Raw genomic sequence first — 24,453 nt, 5'->3', positions numbered from 1 at the left:
ATATACACCCCTACATTGATGTCAGCATTATTTACAATAGTCAAGCTATGAAAGCAGCCCAAGTGTCCTTTGATGGATGATGAATGGATAAAGAAAACGTGACATATACATCTATACATAATGGAATTTTACTCAACCACTAAAAAGAATGAGATTTTTGCCATTTGTGACAACGTGGATGGACAACGTGGAGGGTATCATGCTAAGTGAAATAAGCCAGACAGAGAAAGGCAAATGTTATGATTTCACCTATAAGTGTAATCTAAAAGACAAAACAAGCAAAAACGGAAATACTCATAAATACAGAGAACAAACTGGTAATTTCCAGAGGAAAGGGTGGTGGGGAGAGGCAGAGGCAAAATAGCTTAAGAGGGTTAAGAGGTACAAACTTCCAGTTATAAGATAAATAAATCAAGGGGCACCTGGCTAGTTCATTTGGTAGAACATGTGACTCTTGATCTCAGGGTCATGAGTTCAAGCCCCATGTTGGATGTAGAGCTTACTTAAAATCAATCAATCAATCAACAATGGAGATCAAAAGTATAGCAAAGAGAATATAGTCGATAATACTGTAATAACATTGTATGGCAACAGATGGTAACTACACTTATCATGGTTAAGCATTGTGTAACGTATAGAATTTTCAACTCATTATGTTGTGCACCTGAAAAAAGAACTAATTTAACATTGTATACCAATTATATCTCAAATAAAACATAAAACAAAAAAATAAATTCTCATGGATAAACAGACAAGATAATCAGTTAAGAGCTAGAAGAATTCAATAAAACTATAAACTAACTTAATCTAGTTGAGCTTTATTAACCATTACAACCAATAATTACAGAATATACATTTTTTTCAATGGCACATAGTGCATTCTAAGATACAACATATGCTGGGCTATATAGCAACTCCAATATATTTTAAAAGACTGAATTTGTACAGATTGTGTTCTCTGACAAGATTAAACCAGAAACCAATACAAAATTATAACTATAAAATCCCTAAACACTCTGAAAGTAAGTAACATTCATCTAAATAATCTATAGGTCAAAGAAGAAAGAAATCACAAGAAAAATTAGAAAATATTTCAAAATGAGGTTAGTAAAAACACACCATCTCAAAACTGTGGGATTCAGGTAAAGCAACACTTAAAGGAAGTTTTATTATTTTAAAATTCTTATGTTATTGCTGGTCTAAATGTTTGCATCCTCCCAAAATTCGTTTGTTGGTATCTTAATGCCCGATGTGATGGCATTAAGAGGTGGGGCCTTGGGGATTTGCTTAGGTCATGAGTGTAGAGCCCTCATGAATGGGATTGGTACCTTATAAAAGAGTCCACAGAGCTCCTGAAATCCCTTGTACCATGTTAAGAACACACACAGAAATTGGCAGTCTGCAAGCCAGAAGGAGGCCTTTACTAGAATGTAATCACGCTGGCACACTGATCTTGCATTCCAGCCTCTTTAACTGTGAGAAAGAAATTTCTGTTGTTTATAAGCCACCCTGTCTGTGGCAATTTGTTATGGGAGCCTGGGTAGACTAAGACAATTATTGCTAAAGTTTAAAATCTGGGGGAGCCTGGGTGTCTCAGTGGGTTAAAGCCTCTGCCTTCAGCTCAGGTCATGATCTCAGAGTCCTGGGATCAAGCTCTGCATCATCCAGCTCTCTGCTCAGCAAGGAGCTGGCTTTCCCCTCTCTCTGCCTGCCTCTCTGCCAGCTTATGATCTCTCTCTGTCAAAAAAGTAAATAAAATCTTCTAATAAATAAATAAATAAAATCTGATCTAAGCTCCCACCTAAAGTGGCTTAGTAAAACCCTAGTAAGTATAAGGAAGGAAATAATAAAGTTAAGGAAAGAAATCAACAAACTAGAAAACAAAAAAGCAACAGAGGTAAAAGAGAAAACAAGAGTGATTTTGTGGAGAGATTAATAAAAGTGATAACTCCCCCCCCAAAAAAAGTGATAAACCCATAGCTAGACTAAAGAGAGAAGAGGGGAAGGAGAGGGAAAGAAGGAGAAAGAAAACACAAATTAGCAGATCAGAAATAAAAAGGAGAATATCACTGTACTACAGTAAGATCTATAGATCTTACTTACATTAAAATAATAAAAGTGTATAATAAACAACTTTGTGGTCAATTACTCAGATTAAATGAAAAAACTCCCTGAAAAACACTATTTACCAAAATCAGCTGGAGGAAGAAACAGAAAATCCGAACACCCCTATGTTCATTAAAGAAATTGAATGTGTCATCAAAAACCTTCCACAAAGAAAACCTCTGGTCCAGATGGTTTCGCTGGTGTAGTCTACCAAACATGTAAGGGAGAAATAATACCAATCTAAGACAAATTCTCAGAAACTAGAGAAAGGAAAATTCCCAATTCAAGTCAAGACATTACAAGAAAATTACAGAAAAAAATTCCTAGTGAACGGAGAAGCGAAAAGCTTTAATAAAATGCTAGCAAATCAAATCCCACATTATATAAAATGGATACTATATCATGACTAATTGGGGTTTATCTTAAGAATGAAAGGTTGGGGGGACGCCTGGGTGGCTCAGTGGATTAAAGCCTCTGCCTTCAGCTCAGGTCCAGCATCCTGGGATCCAGTCCTGTTTCGAGCTCTCTGCTCAGTGGGGAGCCTGCTTCCCCCCTCTCTCTCTGCCTCCCTCTCTCCTACTTGTGATCTGACAAATAAATAAATAAAATCTTTTAAAAAAAATGAAAGGTTTGCTTAATATTTGAAAATCAGTTTGTGTAATTCACCACATTAAGATAATAAATTGATCTACATATATAAATCAATATATGGATTTAGCAGTCACAGTTGAATTTCCAGCAACTTAGAGAAATTAATTAGCTGATTCCAAAATTTATATGGAAATACAAAGGACCAAAAATAGCCAAAACAACTTCAAAAAAAAAAAAAAAAGAACAAAGTTGAAAGACATACAGTTGACCCTTGAACAATGCAGGGTTTAGGAGTCTGGATGCCCTGCACTGTCAAAAATTCACATGTAACTTCTGACTCCCCAAAACTTAGCTACTAGTTAAGTTGACAGAAGCCTTACTGATAATATAGACAGTTGATTAATGCATATTTGGTATTTTATATGTATTCTATACTGCATTTTTACAATAAAGTAAGCTTGAGAGAAGAAAATGTTATGAAGAAAATCATAATGAAGAAAAAAATACATTTACAATACACTATTGTTTTTCCCAAAAAAAAATTTCACAAGTAAGTGGACTCACACAGTTCAAACCTGTGTTGTTCAAGGGTCAGAAGCTGTACTATTTTATGCTGAGACTTATTACAAAACTATAGTAATGAAGATAGCATGGTATCGGCATAGAGATAGACACCCACTGATGAAAAAGAATGAAGAATTCAGAAATAGATCCACACATACATGGTCGATTGATAAAGGTGCCAAGACAATTTAATAGGGAAAGAATAATATTTCCAATTAGTAGTACCAGAACAACTGGACAGCCATACACATACACACACACACACACACACACACACACACTCATACACACATGAACTTTAACCCTTACCTCACACCACATATAGAAATTAACTTGAAATGAATCATAAGCCACAGACGAGCTGAAACTATGCAGCTTCTAGAAGACTTACCAGAAAAATCCCAATGACTACTAAAATACTGCACATTAAGCACAAACTACAAAAAAAATCAATAGGGCTTCATCACATTTAAAAAACATTTGACCTTCAAAATAGCTTAAGAAAGTTAAAAGGCAGTCCATAGACAAAATGATGTGCATAAAACAGGGAACCTGGGTGGCTCAGTGGGTTAAGCCGCTGACTTCAGCTCAGGTCATGATCTCAGGGTCCTGGGATGGAGCCCTTCATTGGGCTCTTTGTTCAGCAGGGAGCCTGCTTCCCACCCCCCACACTCTCTGCCTGCCTCTCTGCTCACTTGGGATCTCTCTCTGTCAAATAAATAAATAAAATATTAAAAAAATATATGTGCATAAAACATATCAGACAAAGGACTGCGTCTAGAATGCGTGTGTTAAATTAATTAAACAAGGAGGCCATTAGACTGAGGTGGTTTTAATGCCTTAGTAGATTTCCAAGCCAATCAAAACCTAAACCTTTAATGCCTCAAGGTTAAGAATTCAAATCAAAGAGCAACCAATCTCAAACAGCCAACTAGGCTTTCCCAAATAATAGAGCCATTTAAGCTATAGCAAACTGAATACTTTCCTTCCTTTGCTTCCAGCTTATCTATAGTTCCTGTTGGTGGAGAACTCCTAACCGCTTTGGGCCTGTGCTGTCCTATTTGATCTTACTTACATTAATTCTTAAAAATTTAGTATGCCTTGGGGTGCCTGGGTGGCTCAGTTGTTAAGCGTCTGCCTTCGGCTCAGGTCATGTTCCCAGGGTCCTCAGATGGAGCCCCACATCAGGCTCCCTGCTCAGCGGAGAGCCTGCTTCTCCCTCTACCTACTGCTCCCCCTACTTGTTCTCATTCTCTCTGTGTCAAATAAACAAATAAAATATTAAAAAAAAAAATTAGTATGTCTCATTTTACCTTTTAATATAAGGAATAATAACAACTTAACAAGATCACTCATAACCCATTAAGAAAGTGGGCAAAGGACTTGGACACACGCTTCACTGAATAAGACAGATTACAAATAAGGACATGAAAGGATGCTCAGTAGTGCAAATTTAACCCAAATAAGTTACTCTATATGCCTACTCCAATGTCTAAATGTAAAAGGCTGCCTCTAACAAGGGTGGCAAGGATGTGGACTAACTGGAGCTCTCAAACTGGAAAAGCGTTTGACAGATTCTTAAGTGAAACATACATTTACCCTATAACCCTAACATTCCACTCACAGGTTTTCTATCCCAGAGAAACAGAGACATACGACTACAAGCAGACTTAGGCAAGAATATTCACAATCGCTGAATTTACAATATTCAAAAAACAACCCAAATGTCCACCAACAGGTGAATGAGTAAGCCAATTATTTTATATCTCTATAATGGAACAGCCCTTGGCAATAAAAAGGGATGAACTGTTGATTTAAACAACAAAATAGATGAATATCTAAATGATTATACTGAGTTTTTAAAAGCCAGACCCCTCCCCCTGCAAAAAAAAAAAAAGAGTATGTGCTGCATGACTCCATTTATACAAAATTCTAGAAAACACAAACTAATTTATAGTGATAGAAATGGGTTGCCTGGAGATTGGGGGATGAAGGGGAGTAGTTAATGGATATTCTTGATATCTTGATTGTGGTGATAATTTCACAGATGTATACATATGTCAACACTTATCAAATTGAATACTTTAATATATGCCATTTATTGTATTCCAATCATCCTTCAGTAAAACTATGAGAAAAAAAGAAAACCACACAATGAAAGAAAAGCAAAGAATGATACACCATGACCAAGTTGGGTTTATCTCAAGAATGCAAGGCTGACTTAATATTTGAGAATCAATTCATGTCATTGATCACATTTACATAATAAAGGAGAGAACTACGTATGTAATCATCACCATAGAGGCAGAAAACAGAAATAATTCATCTTCAGAGAAATAACACAAGAAAACATACCACAATTTAGTCATGAGTTTCCAGGGTGAAACGCGCACTATATATAACGCAGACTGAATCGTGGAGAGGGGGACCTCACTGTAAGGCACATAAATGGAAAATTTCAAATGAGAAAGGAAAAAGAGGGGCGCCTGGGTGGCTCAGTGGGTTAAAGACTCTGCCTTCCGCTCAGGTCATGATCCCAGAGTCCTGGGATCGAGTGCCGCATCGAGCTCTCTGCTCTGCAGGGAGCCTGCTTCCTCCTCTCCCTCTCTCTGCCTGCCTCTCTGCCTATTTGTGATCTCTGTCTGTCAAATAAATAAAATCTTTAAAAAAAAAAAAAAAAAGAAAGGCAAAAGAATATCCTAAACGCTTTCAGAAAGAACCATAAAAGAGTCACATATAAAAGGAGAATCAGAATGGATTTGAGTTCTTCTCAACAGCAAGGGAAAGCTGGAAGATAAGAGAACAATGCCTTCAGAATTCCAGGTAAAAAAAATGTTTGCAACCTAAAATAACTATTAAATCAAACTCTCAATCTAGTCTATGGCAGGAGAAGAAAGATATTCTAGTATATTCTAAAAAATAGATTCCTCTGTACCCTTTCTCAAGAATATAGTGAATTTTTTTCCCCACCAAAACAAGGGAATATGGGGAGCCTGGGTGGCTCAGTGGGTTAAGCCGCTGCCTTCGGCTCAGGTCATGATCTTAGGGTCCTGGGATCTAGTCCCGCATCAGGCTCTCTGCTCAGCAGGGAGCCTGCTTCCCTCTCTCTCTCTCTCTGCCTGCCTCTCCATCTACTTGTGATTTCTCTCTGTCAAATAAATAAATAAAAACTTTAAAAAAAAAAAAAAGGGAATATACCTAGAAAGAGTAAAAGAAAATTCATCAGTCAAAGGACAGGAGAGAGAGGCAAGAAGTCTCCCCCAGATGAAAGTGAAGGGAAGTTCCACAAGAACAGCTGTGTACCAGATCTAGAATACAACCAGACTAGTTGATAGTAGAAAGATAGAGATACTCATTTGGACATTTTCAAGACCAAAAAAAAAAAAGAAAAGAAAAGAATTGATAGAATGTCTGGGTTTATTTATTTATTTATTTATTTATTAAAGATTTTATTTATTTATTTGACAGAGAGAGATCACAAGTAGGCAGAGACACAGGCAGAGAGAGAGAGAGGAGGAAGCAGGCTCCCTGCTGAGCAGAGAGCCCGATGCAGGACTCCATCCCAGGACCCTGAGATCATGACCTGAGCCGAAGGCAGCCGCCCAACCCACTGAGCCACCCAGGCACCCTGGGTTTTTTTTTTTAATTAATTAATTATTTATTTATTTGACAGAGAGCACAAGGAAGGGCGGGGGCAGAGGCAGAGGGAGAAGCAGGCTCCCCGCTGAGCAGGGAGCCTCTATGCCCCTTGACCCCAGGACTCTCAGATCACCACCTGAGCTGAAGGCAGATGTCCAACCAACTAGCCACCCAGGCACCCCTGAATGTCTGATTTTTTTTTTTTCAATCATATTGTGAGATTTTAAATTCACTCAAGAGTTCTGGGTTGGACTGTTGATAGATAAATATACAGAAAATCAAGCAAATAAAAAAAAACAAAATAATTCTTTACTCCAGGCTAAGAAAAAGGTTTTATAAGAGAAGAAATATTCTTATACAACACTACATGATTCAGTAAAAAAATAGTATTTACATAGTTATGATAGCTTATATATTTAGTATTGATTTCACTATAAATCGGTGACAACCCTCTGTTGGAAGGTGGAACGCTAAGTGTGAATGTTTGAGGAGGTATGAAAGCATTAAATCTTATCTTCCATAGTATAAAGTTAAAAAATAACAGCTCAAACTGTTGCTTTTAATCATTAAGCAAGCAGCAATATAAATGTGTTACTTAGAAAATTTGAGGTCTGGGCCATCTGGGTGGCTCGGTGGGTTAAGCCTCTGCCTTTGCTCAGGTCATGATCTCAGGGTCCTGGGATGGAGCCCAGCATCGGGCTCTCTGCTCAGCAGGGAGTCTGCTTCCCTCTCTCTCTCTGCCTGCGTCTCTGCCTACCTGTAATCTCTCTCTCTCTCTGTGAAATAAATAAAATCTTTTTTTTTTTAAGATTTTATTTATTTATTTGACAGAGAGAAATCACAAGTAGTTGGAGAGGCAGGCAGAGAGAGAGAGGAGGAAGCAGGCTCCCTGCCAAGCAGAGAGCCCCATGCGGGACTCGATCCCAGGACCCTGAGATCATGACCTGAGCCAAAGGCAGCGGCTTAACCCACTGAGCCACCCAGGCGCCCCATAAATAAAATCTTTAAAAAAAAAAAAAAGAAAAGAAAATTTGAGGTCTATGCCAAAAGAAATAAAAGTGGTGGCTCCTATGGCCTAGGGAAAGACAAGTCAGGAACAGCTGGGGGTCAGAGGGGGCTTTAGGTCTTATAATATAGTTTTTTAAGATTTTATTTATTTATTTGATAGACAGAGATTACAAGTAGACAGAGAGGCAGGCAGGGCAAGAGGAGGAAGCAGGCTCCCCGCCGAGCAGAGAGCCTGATGCAGGGCCCTATCCCAGGACCCCAAGACCATGGAGCCAAAGACAGAGGCCCCAACCCACTGAGCCACACAGGCGCCCCTAGTCTTATAATATTTTTAAAGTATTATTTGATTTTTAAGACTATGTATATATATGGGGTATCCGGGTGGCTCAGTCAGTTAAGCGTCTGCCTTCAGTACAGGTCATGATCTCAGGGACCTGGGATCGTGTCCAACGTCAGGTTCCTTGCTCAACGGAGAGTCTGCTTCTCCTTCTGCCTCTACCCACCACGCCCTTCACCACCACCCCATCCGGGCTCATGCTCTCTCGCTTTCGCTCTCACTCTATCTCAAATAAATAAATAAAATATTTTTTCTTAAAAAAAAAGACTGTACATGTGTTACTTTGATTTTTAAAAAGCAAAACATGACTCTCTTTGCTGTCATAATCCAACAGTTTCTGTAATGTTTGATTACATTACTTGGAGTCCCAAGGACAAGCATAAAGAGGTTTGGGAGCAAACACAACTGATTCCTGGCCATGAACCACTTAAGTGGAAGAAGAGCTATGAGAGCTTGCTCGAAGCAGCCTACCAGCTGTGTGCATTCAGCAAGACAAGGACACTGGGTCGGCCGCTCTCTTACAGGACTACAGAGCGCTGGTTAATCTAGCAAATCATTTAAACTGAGGTCAGTTAAAAGAGCTTCTACTGTAATGAATCCCGATAATAAAGGAGATGAAATAAAACAGCCTTAATCCATCCACTTTGGCTACCCTGTCATTTTCCCATGGGTTGGATGGAAGAAATTTCACAAGGAGTCGAACTCAAGATCATCCTTCTCAGGGTCGTTCAATTTGCCTTGAAATATTAACCCTCTTGAGGGAAATCTGCAAATGAGGATAAATTAGAAACCTTCTGAAGGGCAGGCTATCTTACACATCCTCTGGCTTAGTCCACAGAAGGGGTTGAAAAGGTGGCAAAAGAGATAAGAAAGCAAAATCTGTCTTTTGCACCATGATTGACCTGATTTCATTTCAGTAACGAGATTTATTCCATGGTCGTCCCCTTGTCCTTTGCACTGGAGCAAGGATGCGTATTAGCATCGCAAGAGAAAACAAGCAGCCGGGAGCCAAAAGGCGACTTGGGACCTCTATCCACACTGAGTAGGATTGTTGCGAATATCCTAGTGTCAAAGTCACCACCTTAACTGCCCCATCCATGAAACCCTGAGGTTTTGAGAGTTTGGGATTGCTAATTATTAAAAGAGCTAAGGATGGACAGCCACCTTTTCAATAAATCAGCCCCTGTTGATCTCTTTGCTGTGCTCTTTGGGGCAATGATCTGCAGAAATATCGCCCGGTAAGGAAAATGCATCTCTCATTCCTTCCCTTGAACTCAATTCTGGAGGACCTAGGAAGATGAGATCCACCTCCCCTTCCCTCATTTGCTGAGCCCACATGGCTGTGACAGCCCTTCCTGGTAAGAAATCATTAAATTTCATTTACAGCTAAAACTAGAAAACGAAGCAAGGCAGAAATCAGCTTTTAGGAAGGATGGAGCCATTAAATGATTTTTTTTTTCTACACATAGATTCAGCTAGGAAGGGCCATTTGGATCTTCTGAAATGTCACTTGTCATAGCCCGTGCAAATCAACTCAAAATAAGTATATTCTCTTTATTCAGAAACCTTGAGGCTACTTTCTTCTTTGGCATCAGTAAGCACGAATGTGACTCAGGTTCAGCTGCTTAAACATCTTCTTGGTTGAGTCTAGAAATGTCTCACTGGCCACTCCCCACGGAGTGACCACCTCCCTAAAGTCTAGGGCCCAGCTCTGATCGTTAGCCAGGCTTTGACCTTGCCACAAGTGTATCAATATTTGCCACCTTGGTTTTGGTGGGACTGAACTGTTCATTTTAGATAGGAAAACCTGATATATTTTTTTAAACCATTCATATTTGCACACAAGGGAAATGTCATAGTCACTCTCCTCCTCTTACTTCAGACCCCCTTATTTTGCACGGTGCAGGACACAGATCAACCACAGCAACTTGCTTTGACACTTTTCACCGACAGCCGTTCGAATCACCTCGTACACACCAGAGGTCCCCTCCTCTTATTCTCTACCTCCTCTGCAACTCCTGCCTTCCCAGCAATGTTTGGGAGCTCCTGCTGGGCTTCGTGACCTAATGGGGAAGACTGTTGAATTACTGAATGTTTTCCTAGCTGGAATCTAATCTACATCTTCTCGAGCTTTATTCAGCAAGGGGCCCCAGAGAGGTACCTCCGTGTCAGAGCTGTTGCCATTCAGAGCCTCCATGTTTGGGTCCCTCCAGTCTTCTGAGAGCGAAGGGATGTAATTGTCTGTCAGAGCATCCCAAACCCTGTAAACAAAGAGAAGCTCTCATTAGCACACATCTGTGGCCTGGCCTTGCCTGGAGGAAGGAAGAGCTGGGCCAGGGGAGGAGAGAGGCTTCTGTGTGTGCCAGGCTGAGGTCATCTGCCTTCAAGCATGCAAGAGCAAAGCAGCTTAAAAAAACGGAATTAGAGGCACTACCAGGAGAGAAAGAGCCAAGAGAATGGACGCCGGCCAGGGGCTTCAGCATGAAAGGTGTTTGCTTAAAAGAAGAGGGCTTTCTCACCATTGAGATACACATGGTAGAGTACAATCAAGCCAACTCTGGCAAAAAATAAATTGTCCCTGAAAATAAATCTGCCCCTCCACCAAATAGTTCATATGTCATGAAGCTAAGAAATGCCCATGATTCCCTTCCTTTCCTATGGGTGAAGAAGACAGAGAGAAAGAGGAAGATCATGATAGATTGATAGATTGATAGATACACAGATGATAGACACACAGATGGACATCAGGGCAGATTTTCTGGCTGAATCTCATTAAGATCAGGGCCATCATAAAGTTCAGATGCATTTCAACTTTATTGAATGCAAATCAACTAAATGGTCAAGAATGAACTCCTTGACATCTAACGTAGCTAAGGGGTTAATGCCCTGTTCATGCTTACTTATTACCCAGAATGCTCTAGCGAGCCCACGGGTGGCACGACCCCGTGCTCTAGCAATGTAAGTCTCCGTCATGGACATTCTAAGGCAAATGTAGGAAAGGAATCAATCAATACACCTCTAACAATTGGTTTTTGTGAGAGAAGATGGGGCTCCTTTTATTACATTACTTTTAAAAATTCCAATATGTACATTATAAGAAACCCTTTCCTACAACTCATGCCATTTAATTCACTTATTTCAGAAAGATTTCTTGGGCGGGGCGCAGTGAAAGAGAGGGGGTTAGGGGAAATTACCTAAAGTCACAAATTCTCACACACAGGAAAATAAACAAATGAGGGGCCCGTGGGTGGCTCAGTCGTTAAGTGTCTGCCTTCAGCTCAGGTCCTGATCTCAGGGTCCTGGCATCAAGCCCCCATGCAGGCTCCCTGCTCAGCAGGAAGCCTGCTTCTCCCTCTCCCACTCCCCCCGCTTGTGTTCCCTCTCTTGCTGTGTCCCTCTCTGTCAAATAAATAAATAAAATCTTAAAAAATAAAAATAATAAACAAATGAGTCAACACCGAGAGATTAACAAAAATCATTAAACCAAGCTCCTAAAATTATGTCATCCACGGCAGCCAGTGGCATTGGCTAACATTAGCTAATGATAAAGGGGGGCTCTATGCAATCTTCCTCAGGTGCTTACACATGCCAAACATGAGTGATACCTACGAAAACAAGGTCTAAGAAGGTACATTTTATTTAGATCGACTAAAATAAAGAAATAGCCATTTAAAAATAAGCAACTAAGTATACATATGGATCAAATTCAAAACATGACAAAATCCAGGCTGAAAAGGCAAGTGCAGGACGGACAGGAGCACAGACATTTGAAATGTGAACAGGTGAGTGCTCTTAACATACGTAAAATCCAGAATGATACATGATTTATGGGCTAGAAGCAAAGAAACTTTCCTAGTGCACAAGGTATACAACTGGTCATGAGGCACATTGAAGGAACTCAAGAAAACAGTTTCAGAGCCGTGCGCGGGTGATCCGCTTATTCTGTTATTTTCCTACAATTACAAGAAAGCACTTTAAGAGGACTCATCAAGTGTTCATTAGACATCCATTCAGCAGGATTTCAGCGTCTGCTTCTTAAACATGGGTGATAATCCAATCTCCATCAGGCACCATTAGAGCTTCATTAATCCAGCCTAATGCTAACGCAAGTCTCAGTAGCATTCTAAAGCCAGGAGGCAAACACAATTTGCTGTCTCCAGGACAAAACTCCAAGCCCCACACCGGGAAGGCCAGCGGGGGACTCCCCCTTAACATGGCTGTGTTACCTTCTCTGCTGCGGAGAATCGACAACAAGCATGTGGGCACTGACCTTCGAGTTCTCCCTGCAGCAAGCGCCTGGAAAAATGATATTCAGCAAAGCCCAAAATAGGCAGGAGGCTTTTGTGCCTCTTCTAGGCTGGATAGAAGCTGGGAACTTTAATGAACCACACACTTGCCAATGACCTTGAAACTGCCTGCATTCTTAAAACAACAAGCAGGGATTCTGTCATATCATGGAGGGTGTGGCAGCTTTCCTCATGTGAGCCTTCACTGACATATTGTGGATTTCATCTTCCAATTCTAGATTTTTAGGGATGATTCCCCACACCCTGATCTCCTTGGGATTTCAAGCCATCCTCATTCTTTCCTGTTCTGTCCAAATTTTCTTCTTCTTTTCTAAAGCACTCTTTACCCTTTGGGGCTCATAAACAACCTTTAAGACAGAGTGACTCTTATCTCTGTAATTGCTCACATACGCCACACCCCTACGCGTAGTCAGTGCCCAAGTCACAATAATAACGGCCAACCCTTAATGGGCACGGACTATAAGCCAGGTACTCTCCTAAACCTTTGTGTGGATGGATTCATTTCTTCCTCACAACTCTATAAGGCAGATCTTAAGGAGGGGGGAATAAAAACTGAAACTGAAAAAGAGAAGTCCGTTAACTTGTCTAGAGTCACACAGCCAGTAAAGACAGAGGTGGGATTTGAAACCGGGCAATAGAGCTACAGAGCTTATATGCCTAACCACGTAACTATTCCAGTTCTTTATAATTTTACTGGCACTGGCACAGGGATCAGAATAATATACCAAGTTCCCACTCACGAGCTAGTTTAGAAAGTGGCTCTGAGTGAAAGATCGCGAACTCCATTTTCCTTGGACAGGGTGCTTTCATCCGTCTCCAAAAGGAGCGATGGCAGGGGCAGCAGGGGCATGACGGCTTCCTGTCTAGCTCTCCTTCCTCAGCAAAGGTTACATAGAAGGCAAGGGCAGAAACACTGGCAGCAGCCACGGGAGCAGGAGAGGGAGCAAAGAGCCAGTGGTGGGAGGGAAACACAAAGCTTTCTCTGAGGAAGAGAAGGGGAAGGGCTTTCTCCCCCAGAGAGGCTACCTATTTCCCCACAAGCAGGGGCCTTGGGAATGAACACATTCCCTTTTACAGGCACCCTGAGGAGGACTGTGAACTTCTACTTCCCAGAGAAGCACCCTGCTTCCGACTCTTATCTTGGGAAAGGGAGACTCCCAATGTTACCTCCTAGATCTGTTCTCAAACAGCCAAGATTAAACATGTTGCCTTGGGCGCCTGGGTGGCTCAGTGGGTTAAGCCGCTGCCTCCGGCTCAGGTCATGATCTCAGGGTCCTGGGATCGAGTCCCGCATTGGGCTCTCTGCTCAGCAGGGAGCCTGCTTCCCTCTCTCTCTCTCTGCCTGCCTCTCTGCCTACTTGTGATCTCTGTCTGTCAAATAAACAAATAAAATCTTTAAAAAAAAAAAAAACAGGTTGCCTTAATTCCCGTCGTTATGCTGCTCTTCGTGTGCATGGTTTATGGCCCGGGCTTAGCGAGGTGCCTGTGGACTGACTAAACCATCTTTCACCACACAGGGCTGGGGATTCGGAAATGGACACAGGCAGAGTGTGAGGGACTGAGCAGGACAAGACACGGATAACAGAGATCTGGGTCTACTGGCAATATGGCCGTCAAGGCTACATGAGTCCTGCCCCCCCCACACACACGCACACGCACGCACACACCCACACACACCTCTTTGTACCTATTCTGGACAATGCAGCAGGCAGCTAGGCTTAAAGGGCTTATTAGAATTCCGACTTGATAACCTTTCCCTTAATACCCTTGAGGCTGGCTCCTCCCTCCCCCCAGTGTTTCTTGTCCAGCCAGGCCAACAGCCTCGCTTGGGTATGTGTTGCTGTGAGTATATTAATGCTTGTTTCACAGTTAATACTTAGGAATTATTATATGCACATACTGGCTTTGAACAACTTTTAAATTCTTTCGAGGACTTAAATAGAATCAATACTACCACTGCCCTCTGGGGAAACTGAACTTCTGAGAAGACAAATAAAGTTCCTAAAAATCAGTTACCCATCAGCTTTACCTGTCCTGCGTATTCGGTATTTACTGGTCTTCACCCTCAAGTATAGTCGACTACATGGTATTATTTATTTACTGTGTGGACTTTACTTGGTTTTAAGTTTTTACTTATTTAAGGCATCTCTACACCCAACACGGGGTTCGAACTCACAACCCCAAGGTCAAGAGTCGCATGCTCTTCCGGACGGAGCCAGACAGGCATGACCCCACGTGGACTTTATTTTTAACAGCTTTAACCCAACAATTCTATCTGAAGAGCAGGAAACTGATTGTTCCCACATGTCTGGACCCTCAGTATCCTGGGTGCCAGTAAGAGGACTGATCACAACCCCAGTGAGGCAGGCAGTGGGCTGAGGTCTCTAGCCTCCCAGTTCAATCTCTCATGACAAAGGAAACGATGATCACACACGGCAAAGAATAGATTCTGGAAGTTTCTAAACTTACAGCCAGGAAATAACTATTCAAATTTGACTCGTGTAGTGCCTAAAACTTCCACGGCCTGACGAATCAGAGTTAACTTGACATCTCAGCCAACTCCCTATTGGCCAAATGGTTCCACACGGGAAGGAAAGAAATCCAAACTTTTTTCTTTTTTTTTAAAGAAATCCAAACTTTAAAGGGAATTACTGCATTGGCTTTATGACTTGTGCTATCTTTAAGGAGGTTAGCTTGACTAAGAACGACACAGCTTTTGTTTTATGTTTCTATTATTTAACTCTAACCCAGCTAAAACACTTGTAGTCTGTTTGTGGATGAAACACCCATTCCACTACCAAAACTAGGCAAGTTCACAAGCTATGCTCAGGAGAATCATAAACAAATTAGATGTTAAATTATCTTTTTCCTTTCTCCATCATAATTTTATAGTTTATAATTTTATAGTGTCCGGATAGGTATCTCTAGGCAAAATGTGCAATTTAACTCTGATTTTTATTTTAAGTTGGAAAGGCTTAGATACATGGACTGCTTAGAAAGCACAGTGTTAATTTCTCTCTTCCCGGCTTCCTCCCTCTACGCTATCCCCAAATTGTACCTTATCTCTAAGGAACTATTCAACATTCGGTCTTTTAGCTGAAGCAGTCAATGAGGCAGGCAAGACAGAAAAATCAGGGAGAGCGGACCAATAACCCCATGTGATGGTAATTAACATTGAGTGGCCTCTGCTAATGTGCTAGAAGAGAGCAAGAACCAGTTCACTGGGCCTTCGTCCTTAATGAGGCAGCAGGGAGCGGGGGAGGCAGGGTTCGTTAGATTGGGAAGAAATGATTTGTTGGAAGCAAAAGGAATGGGATGCATCTTAAAATGTCATTGTGGGTGAGTTAAGGAATTAGGGTCTTTCCGAGTTCTTAGCCCCGCTTCATCAAGATTGAGCTCTGGAGGTTTCAGAGATGAGGACCCACGCAGTCGACTAGAGTTAAGTGACTAGCCCAAGGTCACACAGTGAGTTAGCAGGAGTAAGAAAATTATAACTCACAGTCTTTGTATTTCTAGTTCATTGCACCAGGCAGTGAAAAAAAAAATATTCTGTATAATAAAGCCCCAGAGCCATTCTTTTTCGACTTACATGAGTTAACAAATTATAACAGGCTCGGCATTTAAGAAGAGTCAGTTTCAAACTTAAAACTGAATTTAAACACAGAGCTCACAGTTACAGTACTGGTCACCAGAGTAAAATGTTCTCTCTGATCATGACTTCAGGCCAACATTAATTAAAAAGGAGAAAAGAAAATGGTGTGGATCTGGAAATGCACTACCTTTACCTACGAGGATGGCCATTATTGCTCACCCAATTCATTTAATATTCAGTATTTCATTAAAAAAATATTCCTGGATTACTTACAACACACCAAGCCCTGCATTAGACATGGGGGTATAATAGTGAGTGAGACAGACAGACACAGAGTCCCAGTACACTCACAGGGTCATCAAGTCAGCAACTATCTCCCACACTGGTCAGGCTCCCTTGCCTAGGACACGCCATTTTATCCCACTTATTTATGGGCAACAGTTCCCCTCCCCCGGCTCAAGTTCATAAAAAGAGAAACCAAAACCCGGTTGCTCCAAAGTCCCATTACAACTACCTGTGTGATCCCTTAAGAACAATTGGTACTTATTTTATCTCTATAGGGAATTCAGGCCTATTTTTACTAAGTGCCTAAAACATCCTTCTTTAATTTATGTGCCAAATTATCCCCTTCGTCTTTTTCTTGTCACTCCTCATACAGCACTTTTCTCAAAGCCCTTTTCTTGACTACAGTTAAGACCCCATGAGTGGCTAGTAAGTGACCCAGGGACTCTGTATACTCAAAAGCCACATCACCTAATTGTCACCTTTATTGTGCCCAAAGTAATTGCCTGGGCTCTCAGTTAGTATGGTTTCTGGTTTGGACATATTTTAACACTTGTAGATGATTTTCCAGTCCTGAGAAGGGTTTATAAACAGGTGATTTTCATAATTCTGCTGTTTCTCAAAGCAATTTGTTGGAATCTGTCACTGTTTTGTTTTGTTTTGCTTTTAAGATTTTTATTTATTTATTTGACAGAGAGAGATGACAAGTAGGCAGAGAGGCAGGGGTAGGGGGTGGCTCCCTGCTGAGCAGAGAGCCCTATTTGGGGTTCAATCCCAGGACCCTGAGATCATGACCTGAGCTGAAGACAGAGGCTTAACCCACTCAGTCACCCAGGGGCCCCAGGAATCTGTCATTGTTAATTAATTTTTCTTCTGGTCCTTATTTCTAATATCTGGGCGGATTACTACTGATATAAAGAAAACTGAAGAGGTACCTGGGTGGCTCAGTTGGTTAAGTGTCTGCCTTTGGCTCAGTTCAGGATTTCGGGGGTCCTGGGATCAAGCCCCACATCAGGTTCCCTGCTCAGCGGGGAGTCTGCTTTTCCCTCTCCCTCTGCCCCTCCCCACTGCTTGTGTTCCTCTGTCTCTCAAATAAATAAATAAAATCTTTAAATAAAAAAAGGGCAACCCTCTCGGGTCCCCTCCTTCTTTGGGAGCTTTGTACCATCACTCAATAAACCTTGCTTTGCTGCCCTCAACTCTGCCCCGTCTGCCTCTTCATTCTTCAAAGCGGTGTGACCAAGAACAGCAGGCACCGAAGGCAAAAATCCTACAACATGTGCTTCTAGAAATTACTAAATGGATCCCTAAATTTGTCAGTCTGAAGAATGCTATTATAGCAAAGACTTTACCATTGTTTACTTCTTCGTTTTCACCAGAAAGTAAGCCTTCTAAGGGTTAAGAATTCTAGTTTATGTAATTAAAGCTACTAGAAATAATAAGGGAAACAGCTCCACATGCAAGCAAAGTAAAATGTGTGCTTTAATGAGGAAAAAGAGAGTCATAGAAGGCTTGTGCAAAATAAATTTTTGGAAAGGGAAAAAAAAAAGAAAGAAAACTGAAGATAGGCTCTAAAATGGATCATGCTCCTAAAATTCCATTTTGTATTAAAGAAAACCTATTTTCTAAAAATCTTTCATTCCTTTAAGTTTTCCATTGTAAGAAAGCTCTACAGGTCACCGTACAGGGACATAATAGTGTAATGTCCGCAATTCCCGGGGCCCTGCCCCACTAGAGGCAAGTATAAGTGACACGAACCCATGGACAGAAACCAGGTCCATGTCAAGGAGCCCCAGTCTACGGGGCTCATGTCGGAAGCAACAGAGGGCAATTAAGACTTCTTACTCCTCGTCCTGCAAGGTCTCCTCCTCCTCCTGGATCTGGAACTGGTTCTTCACGGGAGCCAGGGTCTCTGTCTTGGCGTTGTAGTTCCGAAAGCAGACATTGAGCTTCTCATCAAATTCATTCACAAGGTCCTCCATGGACTTGAAGCTGATTATTTCAGAAGAAAAATTCTCCAGCTCAGAGAGGGAGGGGTCCTCTAGATGGTGGGGAGATGAGCCGTAGAAACACTGAGGTTTCTCCTCCTGGTTGTCTGAGCAGCAGGGCCGAAGGTCCTCGAACTCTTCATCCAGACTCACCAGCGGGGCCTCCATTCTTGCCCAGCAAGAGGACAACAGCAACTCTCAGTTGATCTAGGAGAAATAAACAAGGTAACATGAGCTGGGCTGGGCTGGGCTTTTGTGACAGCTCTGCTGGGGAGCCATAACCAAGTCATCCCTGGCTCTAGATCCCTCTGAGAAAGAAGATTCCGCTTGCCAGGCATCCATCGTGGCTGTTCACTGTTATACACGGGAGATGTTCAAATAGAGCCATCCATGTGAGTAACCTAAGTGGAGAAAACTTTGGAGACCTGCCTGCTTCCAGTTCCCTGCTCCAAAACACAAAGCAGAGTGGTTAAGACGCAGGCCCGGACCAGACTGCCTAGGTTTGCATCCTGTTCTGACCCTGACAAGTTGTAGCTGGACAAGCTGCTTAATTCTCTGGGCTTCCTTTTGTTTTTTTCTCAAGAAATAATCAACCGCAAGGGATTGTCTGATAGATTAAGGGAGTAAACCCAGGTAAGTGCTTAGAACTGTATCTGGAAGATAATAAACATCATTGTTGTTCCATATGTTCTCCATTTAATATTATTATTATTATTATTATTATTATTACCATAGGACCACATTCTTCACCACGTGCTCTGAGAACCAGAAGTCTTTGATAACTTATTTGGTGGCAGAACCTGACCTGACCTCACTTGGCAACTAAAGCTGATCTACATGAATTTAAAGTTGCTTATGGTTTTAATTTATTCCATTTAATGTGTTTTGCTGCAGAAGTATTAATGTTTTTAATTATGGCGATTGCTGCCCCAATCCCCAGGAGATGATATGCAGAATATGCACTCTATTTCTGCTTTCAAAATGCCTGGCCCTAAGGGTTTTGGATAGGAATTCATGGACCTGGATATTACTACCCTCATCAATAAATCATAGACCAATAGAGACTTTCAAACAAGCACCTGAGCTCTTCTAAGACACAGAGCTTCTGTCTGGAGTTAAAGGAACAGATCAAATGATTGGTTATCCTGAAAGAGAGTGACCCAGCTAACTGCCCATGTGCTCCAAGGCCAACCTCCATTTCCATCTCGGGCACACCCTGCTGAAAGGCTGCACACTCAGGCCTGCTTTCTTTTCCACAGCTCTTGTTCCTCCTCATACACTGCCTTCGACCACGATATATCCAACCATGTGGATATCCAAGTCCTTCCCCAATTTTAATTTCAATCCCTCAAGGGCAAAAACATCTCTGGACATCCCGTATGGCTTCTAGCACACACCGCTGTGCAGCTAGGCAATCAATCAACGTGCACTCAACGAGAAATGATCATTTGTCTCCCACGTACCGCTTCTCATTTTCAATTTCAAGCAGTACAGCATTACTGTCTCTCATACCCTTCCCTCCCTACTCCACTTCCTTCCCCATAATGTGGAAAGGCAACCAAACTCTTCTCTCCTGTCTGTGTGATTACTGGTCCAATGAGATGCTGAAATTGGAAACACCACCTGAGGAGAACCGAACAGATAACAAAAACCATGGGTTTTGCCCTGTAAGTGCCGTTGTGTGTCTCTGTCTATAAAACTTAAACTCTAAATGAGTGAGGCAAAGGTCATGCCAGGCCAGGAACGAGCCAGCTCTTACTGGGATTGTACTGGGATTAAGCCAGTTACCATCACATCTCAACAAAACACATTCTAAGTATTTATGGTTTGCAAAGGCAACATGATAAGACATAAAAATAAAGAGACATAAAAGCAGTATGGTATCTTGGAAAGAACATATGCTCAAGAGCCAAAGAGACCTGCCAATGCATGGCTAAGTGACAAGCTTCATGGGTCCTGATTTTCTCATCTGTTAGGAGATGAAGGTGTTGGTGTAAAGCTAATAGCTTTGGAAGTTAATTTCAATAACTTATTAATTAACAATCTTAATTTTAACAAAATATTTAATAATGTATTTTATTTGAGCCAATATATCCCAAAGGTTGTATTTCAAAATGTAATCTATATTTTAAAATATTAATGAGACAGTTTCCACTCCTTTTTCGTACTCAGTCTTTGACATCCAGCGTGTGTTCACTGTACATTTTCCATTTGGACAAGCCACAGGTGGCTTGTGGCTACCATATTGGATAACAGAACTATAAAGCAATATGCAACTAATTCACAGTCAAGGGTTCTTCATCTAGAGTCTACAGACCCCTAAAAGGGCTCTTTGAATATAACTATCTTTTATGCATTTAAAAACATATTTGGATGAGAATCCCATAGGTTTCTCTACATTGCCAAAGGAGCCAATAGCACAAAAAAGACTGAGAATCCCTGAGTGCCAAAGTAAGTTGAGAAAAGGTCACAGAGTACAATAGGAAGCAAGGAAAGGCTTTACAGATGAGGGATTTGGAGGCACCTGGCTGGCACAGTCATTAAGCATCTGCCTTCAGCTCAGGTCATGATCCCAGGACCCTGGGATCGAGCCCCCATCGCACTCTCTACTCAGCGGGGAGCCTGCTTCCTCCTCTCTCTCTGCCTGCCTCTCTGCCTACTTGTGATCTCTGTCTGTCAAATAAATAAATAAAATCTTTAAAAAAAAAAAAAAAAGATTCTCTCTCTCCCTCTCCCTCTGCTCCTCCCCCCTGCTCATGCTCTCTTTCTCTCTCAAATAAATAAATAAATATTTTAAAAATAAATAAATAAAATAGTTTTTAAATTGAATGTTACATTGTAGAGTAATGAAGATAATCTTTGAATTATGCCACAATGCATGGCATAAGTGCTAAGCACAATGCATGGCTTATGTGGTGTCCAAAAGATGTCAACGATTTTAGGAAAATAAGGATAACTCGATTTCATGGAAAGGTAAGGGGAGGATGTTTCAAGTAAAATATTAAAAAAGTAAAATAAAATAAAAATTCCCCCTGCCGTGACAGTCTATGTGCAATGCTCCAAATGTTGATCAAATGGGAGAACCATGGCTGAATAAATTTTATCACCTCTTTTTTTATTTATTTTGGTCAAAGGTTCTTGGAACATGGGCCCCATTTCAGGGAGACATGAAAGCTAACGGCCTTATGTTCCAGATATGTACATTTCCTTTAAATTTGTACTCTTCTCTAAGAGAGAAGGGGGAGCAGGAAAGAGTGATACCAACGGGGCGGGGAGGGGGGGCTAGTTTGAAACGGCACCGTCCATACTATTAACCAGCAACAAGAGAACGATCCAACCAGAATCTAAGACAGAGACTGAGTTTGGGGTGTTGGCAACAGGAGGATTATGCTGAAAGCACCTATCCTCAGCCCAGGCAGCCTCTGGAGGAAATGGATTCACCTAGATGATTATAAAACAAGAACGGGATAGCACAGCCCTAGAGTTTTGAAACATGGTCATAGCCTGATTTCTGTCCATCGATTCACGCCCATGAGCCAAGAAGCTCTGCGTGAATGACCACCCGGGGATGTGGGGATGAAACAAATACTGAAAGCCTGCACTAGAATTTGGAAGTCACTCAACACCCAAACCGAGCCTGGTTTTGGTAGAAAGACCCCAGACTAAGGCAGAGGCCATGAGAGCCTGGCTCAAGGAGGGGCCTCTGGGAGGGCACTGGCCACCCTTCTGGAACCTGTGCCCCTTCTGTCCTTCCTTTAGCTCACTTTCTCTTGCTCTTCTCCCTTGGTGAGGTGCCTTTGCACTCCCACTGAAATGTCCTACTCTTGCATCCTGACCAGCTCTCCTCTGTCTTCACTCCCAGCTCATCTCAGAGGCCTCCTCCCTGAAAAGCTAGGGTTAATGCAATTCAGAGCTTATCCCCTGTCTCTACACTTCCCAAATGATTTTTTTTTTTTTAAAGGCAGGAAGAATGGCAGGAAAAGGGAACCGCGGAAGGGTCACCTTGTCTTTTTCACTCTATCCAATAACAGCCTGCAGGACTAGACTTTGATTATGTCCTATAATCTACTCCATTTATTTTGGCTCCCGATAGATGGTGTAATTTGGAAAAGAAAAGACGGTTCCAACTGTCACAGAGACCCAGTAGGAAACACAGAAGCCTCTCCCCTTGCAGCATAATGATGCAGCTTGGGGCTGCAGTCACAAATTTTCACTCCCAGCTTTGCTGAGCTGAACAGAGAGAAGCAGGAGCAGAGAATTCACCATTGCCTCTCCCCAGCTGGGCCCCTGCACCTCCACAGAGGCCCCAGTCCATCTCCCCCCTTCTTCCTGTTACCTACCCCATAGATCAGTTATTTCTAGCCCCTTACCCACCTCATCCCTAAAATCTGCCCTGCACTGATTCACCAAGGCTGTCCCACTGCTACTCAGCAAAACCAGCCAGGACACAGGACAATGACAGCTTCCCACAACGAATGTATTTTGTTGCATAGAAGTCAGCAACCCCTTTGCGTTCCGCTCCCCCCCCTCCTCCTCCTGCTGCTCCATTCACCCTCATTTCACATCCCCCCTCCTCCCAACCCCGCCCGGGTCTGTTGGGGTAAAGAAAGGCTTCTCCAAACAGCACAATGGCTGGCGCTCCAAGAAAGCTGGGCTCAGCCCGCGCAGGCCGCACACAGACTCCACGGCCCTTTGGCCAAACAAGAGCAGGACACGGGAGTGGCAGAGAGCTCCGCGGGTGTCCAGCCGCGACAAGGGAAGGAACAGGCAAAAAAGAAGAGAGGGCTGGGATAACACGCCCGTCCTGAGGCTCTGTCAAGCCTCGCGCCCCTGAGCCCCAGAGGCCCTGAGCCCACCGGAGGGCAGCGCTCCCCCCAACCACCACCACCCTCGTCCTTTCTCCGACCTGTTCCGTAGTAAAACAATCGCTCCCGCAGCGTCTGCGGCAGCTGCCAGCGGTTCTGACACTGCAGGAATGCATGGTCCTGGGGACGGGCTCGACACCCCAGGGAGGGGCACGGGCGGGTGCGGGGTCAGGCTCTTAGGGGCATAGATGACTCGGGGGCGTTTTAAGAGTAGCCGGGCCGGATAACGGTCCAGGGAGCAGGTACAGTCCCACTGCCCCACACCATCGGGCAGCGTTCCCGGTTCCCCCAGCCCCCAGCCCGCGCCGCGCCTCCCTTCTCTCTCAATCTCTCTCTCTCTCTCTCTCTCTCTCTCTCACACACACACACACACACACACACACACACACTCGCACGCCAGGCTTGGCTGGGGGGCCCAGGCTCTGATCTGATGATGCTTGAAGTGCCCATCATCCCACAGCTCCCCGGCCTCGGGGCTCTTCCGTTCCAATTCCAGGATGGGACAGGATGGGGGCGCGGGGCTGCGGCGTCCCCGAACCTGCTGGCGGAGAAGTCCCAGTCGCGGGGCCTCTCCTTCACCACCCCCGTCCGTCCAACCCCCACCCTCGGCAGTGGGTCAGTCGGGCTAAGGTCGCCCCCCGCGACGGCACCTGTGCGGGTCCTGGCGGAGGGAGGCGGATATCGCGGGGCTCAGCGGGACACCCCCATCCACGGGCCGCGGGGAGCGGCGGGAGCACAGCGCGGCGGCGGCGGCGGCGGCGGCAGCGGCGAACCAGCGAGCGCTCCCCCCGCAGCTCGGCCGGCGCCCGGCTCCGCTCCCCTCCTCCACCCCGCCCCCTCCGCCCCCTCCCCGCGCTCGTGTCCGGGCCCTCGGGGGCGCGCCCGCGCTCGGGCACCCGCCCGCTGGCACGCGCCGGGCCCGACGTCATCTACTCGTTAGCATTCAGAGCCTTCCTTGCAGCATGTGGCCTGCCTTTATTAATATTCATGACTTACTATTTCTCCCCTCTAACATTGGACTTTCTTCTGCCCTCATGAATATTCAGCAGCTCCAAGATCTGTGCGTGCTGTAACTCCCAATAAGGATACCTCACAGCGCCTGACACTAGATTCTCCATAAAAACATAGGCAGGTGGCTGAGTGGATGGGCAGGTGGATGCCCTCCAATACATCG

At 43.3% G+C, this 24,453-nt stretch overlaps 1 protein-coding gene across 3 annotated transcripts in view; it reads right to left on the bottom strand.

The window, feature by feature from the left end:
- The window catches only part of FEZ1 (fasciculation and elongation protein zeta 1), a 44,895-nt gene extending 20,804 nt beyond the window's left edge, over positions 1-24,091 (bottom strand). For 2 of the 3 annotated variants that reach the window (XM_059414353.1, XM_059414370.1), the window contains exons 1-3: positions 23,930-24,091; positions 18,272-18,621; positions 10,407-10,506 (exon numbers count right to left, since the gene is read on the bottom strand). In XM_059414353.1, the coding sequence (XP_059270336.1) occupies positions 10,407-10,506; positions 18,272-18,582 (411 nt within the window). In that variant the 5' untranslated portion in view covers positions 18,583-18,621; positions 23,930-24,091. Of the gene's footprint in view, positions 1-10,406; positions 10,507-18,271; positions 18,622-23,320; positions 23,600-23,929 lie in introns of those variants that run through there. The other variant, XM_059414361.1, reaches the window with a different exon arrangement.
- Between the last annotated feature and the right edge of the window lie 362 nt (positions 24,092-24,453).

This window comes from Mustela nigripes, chromosome 1, assembly GCF_022355385.1.
Source record: "Mustela nigripes isolate SB6536 chromosome 1, MUSNIG.SB6536, whole genome shotgun sequence".
Classification (NCBI taxonomy): Eukaryota; Metazoa; Chordata; class Mammalia; order Carnivora; family Mustelidae; genus Mustela; species Mustela nigripes.
The sequence above is the reverse complement of the archived record's forward strand: the minus strand, read 5'-3'. Positions and strand labels throughout refer to the sequence as shown.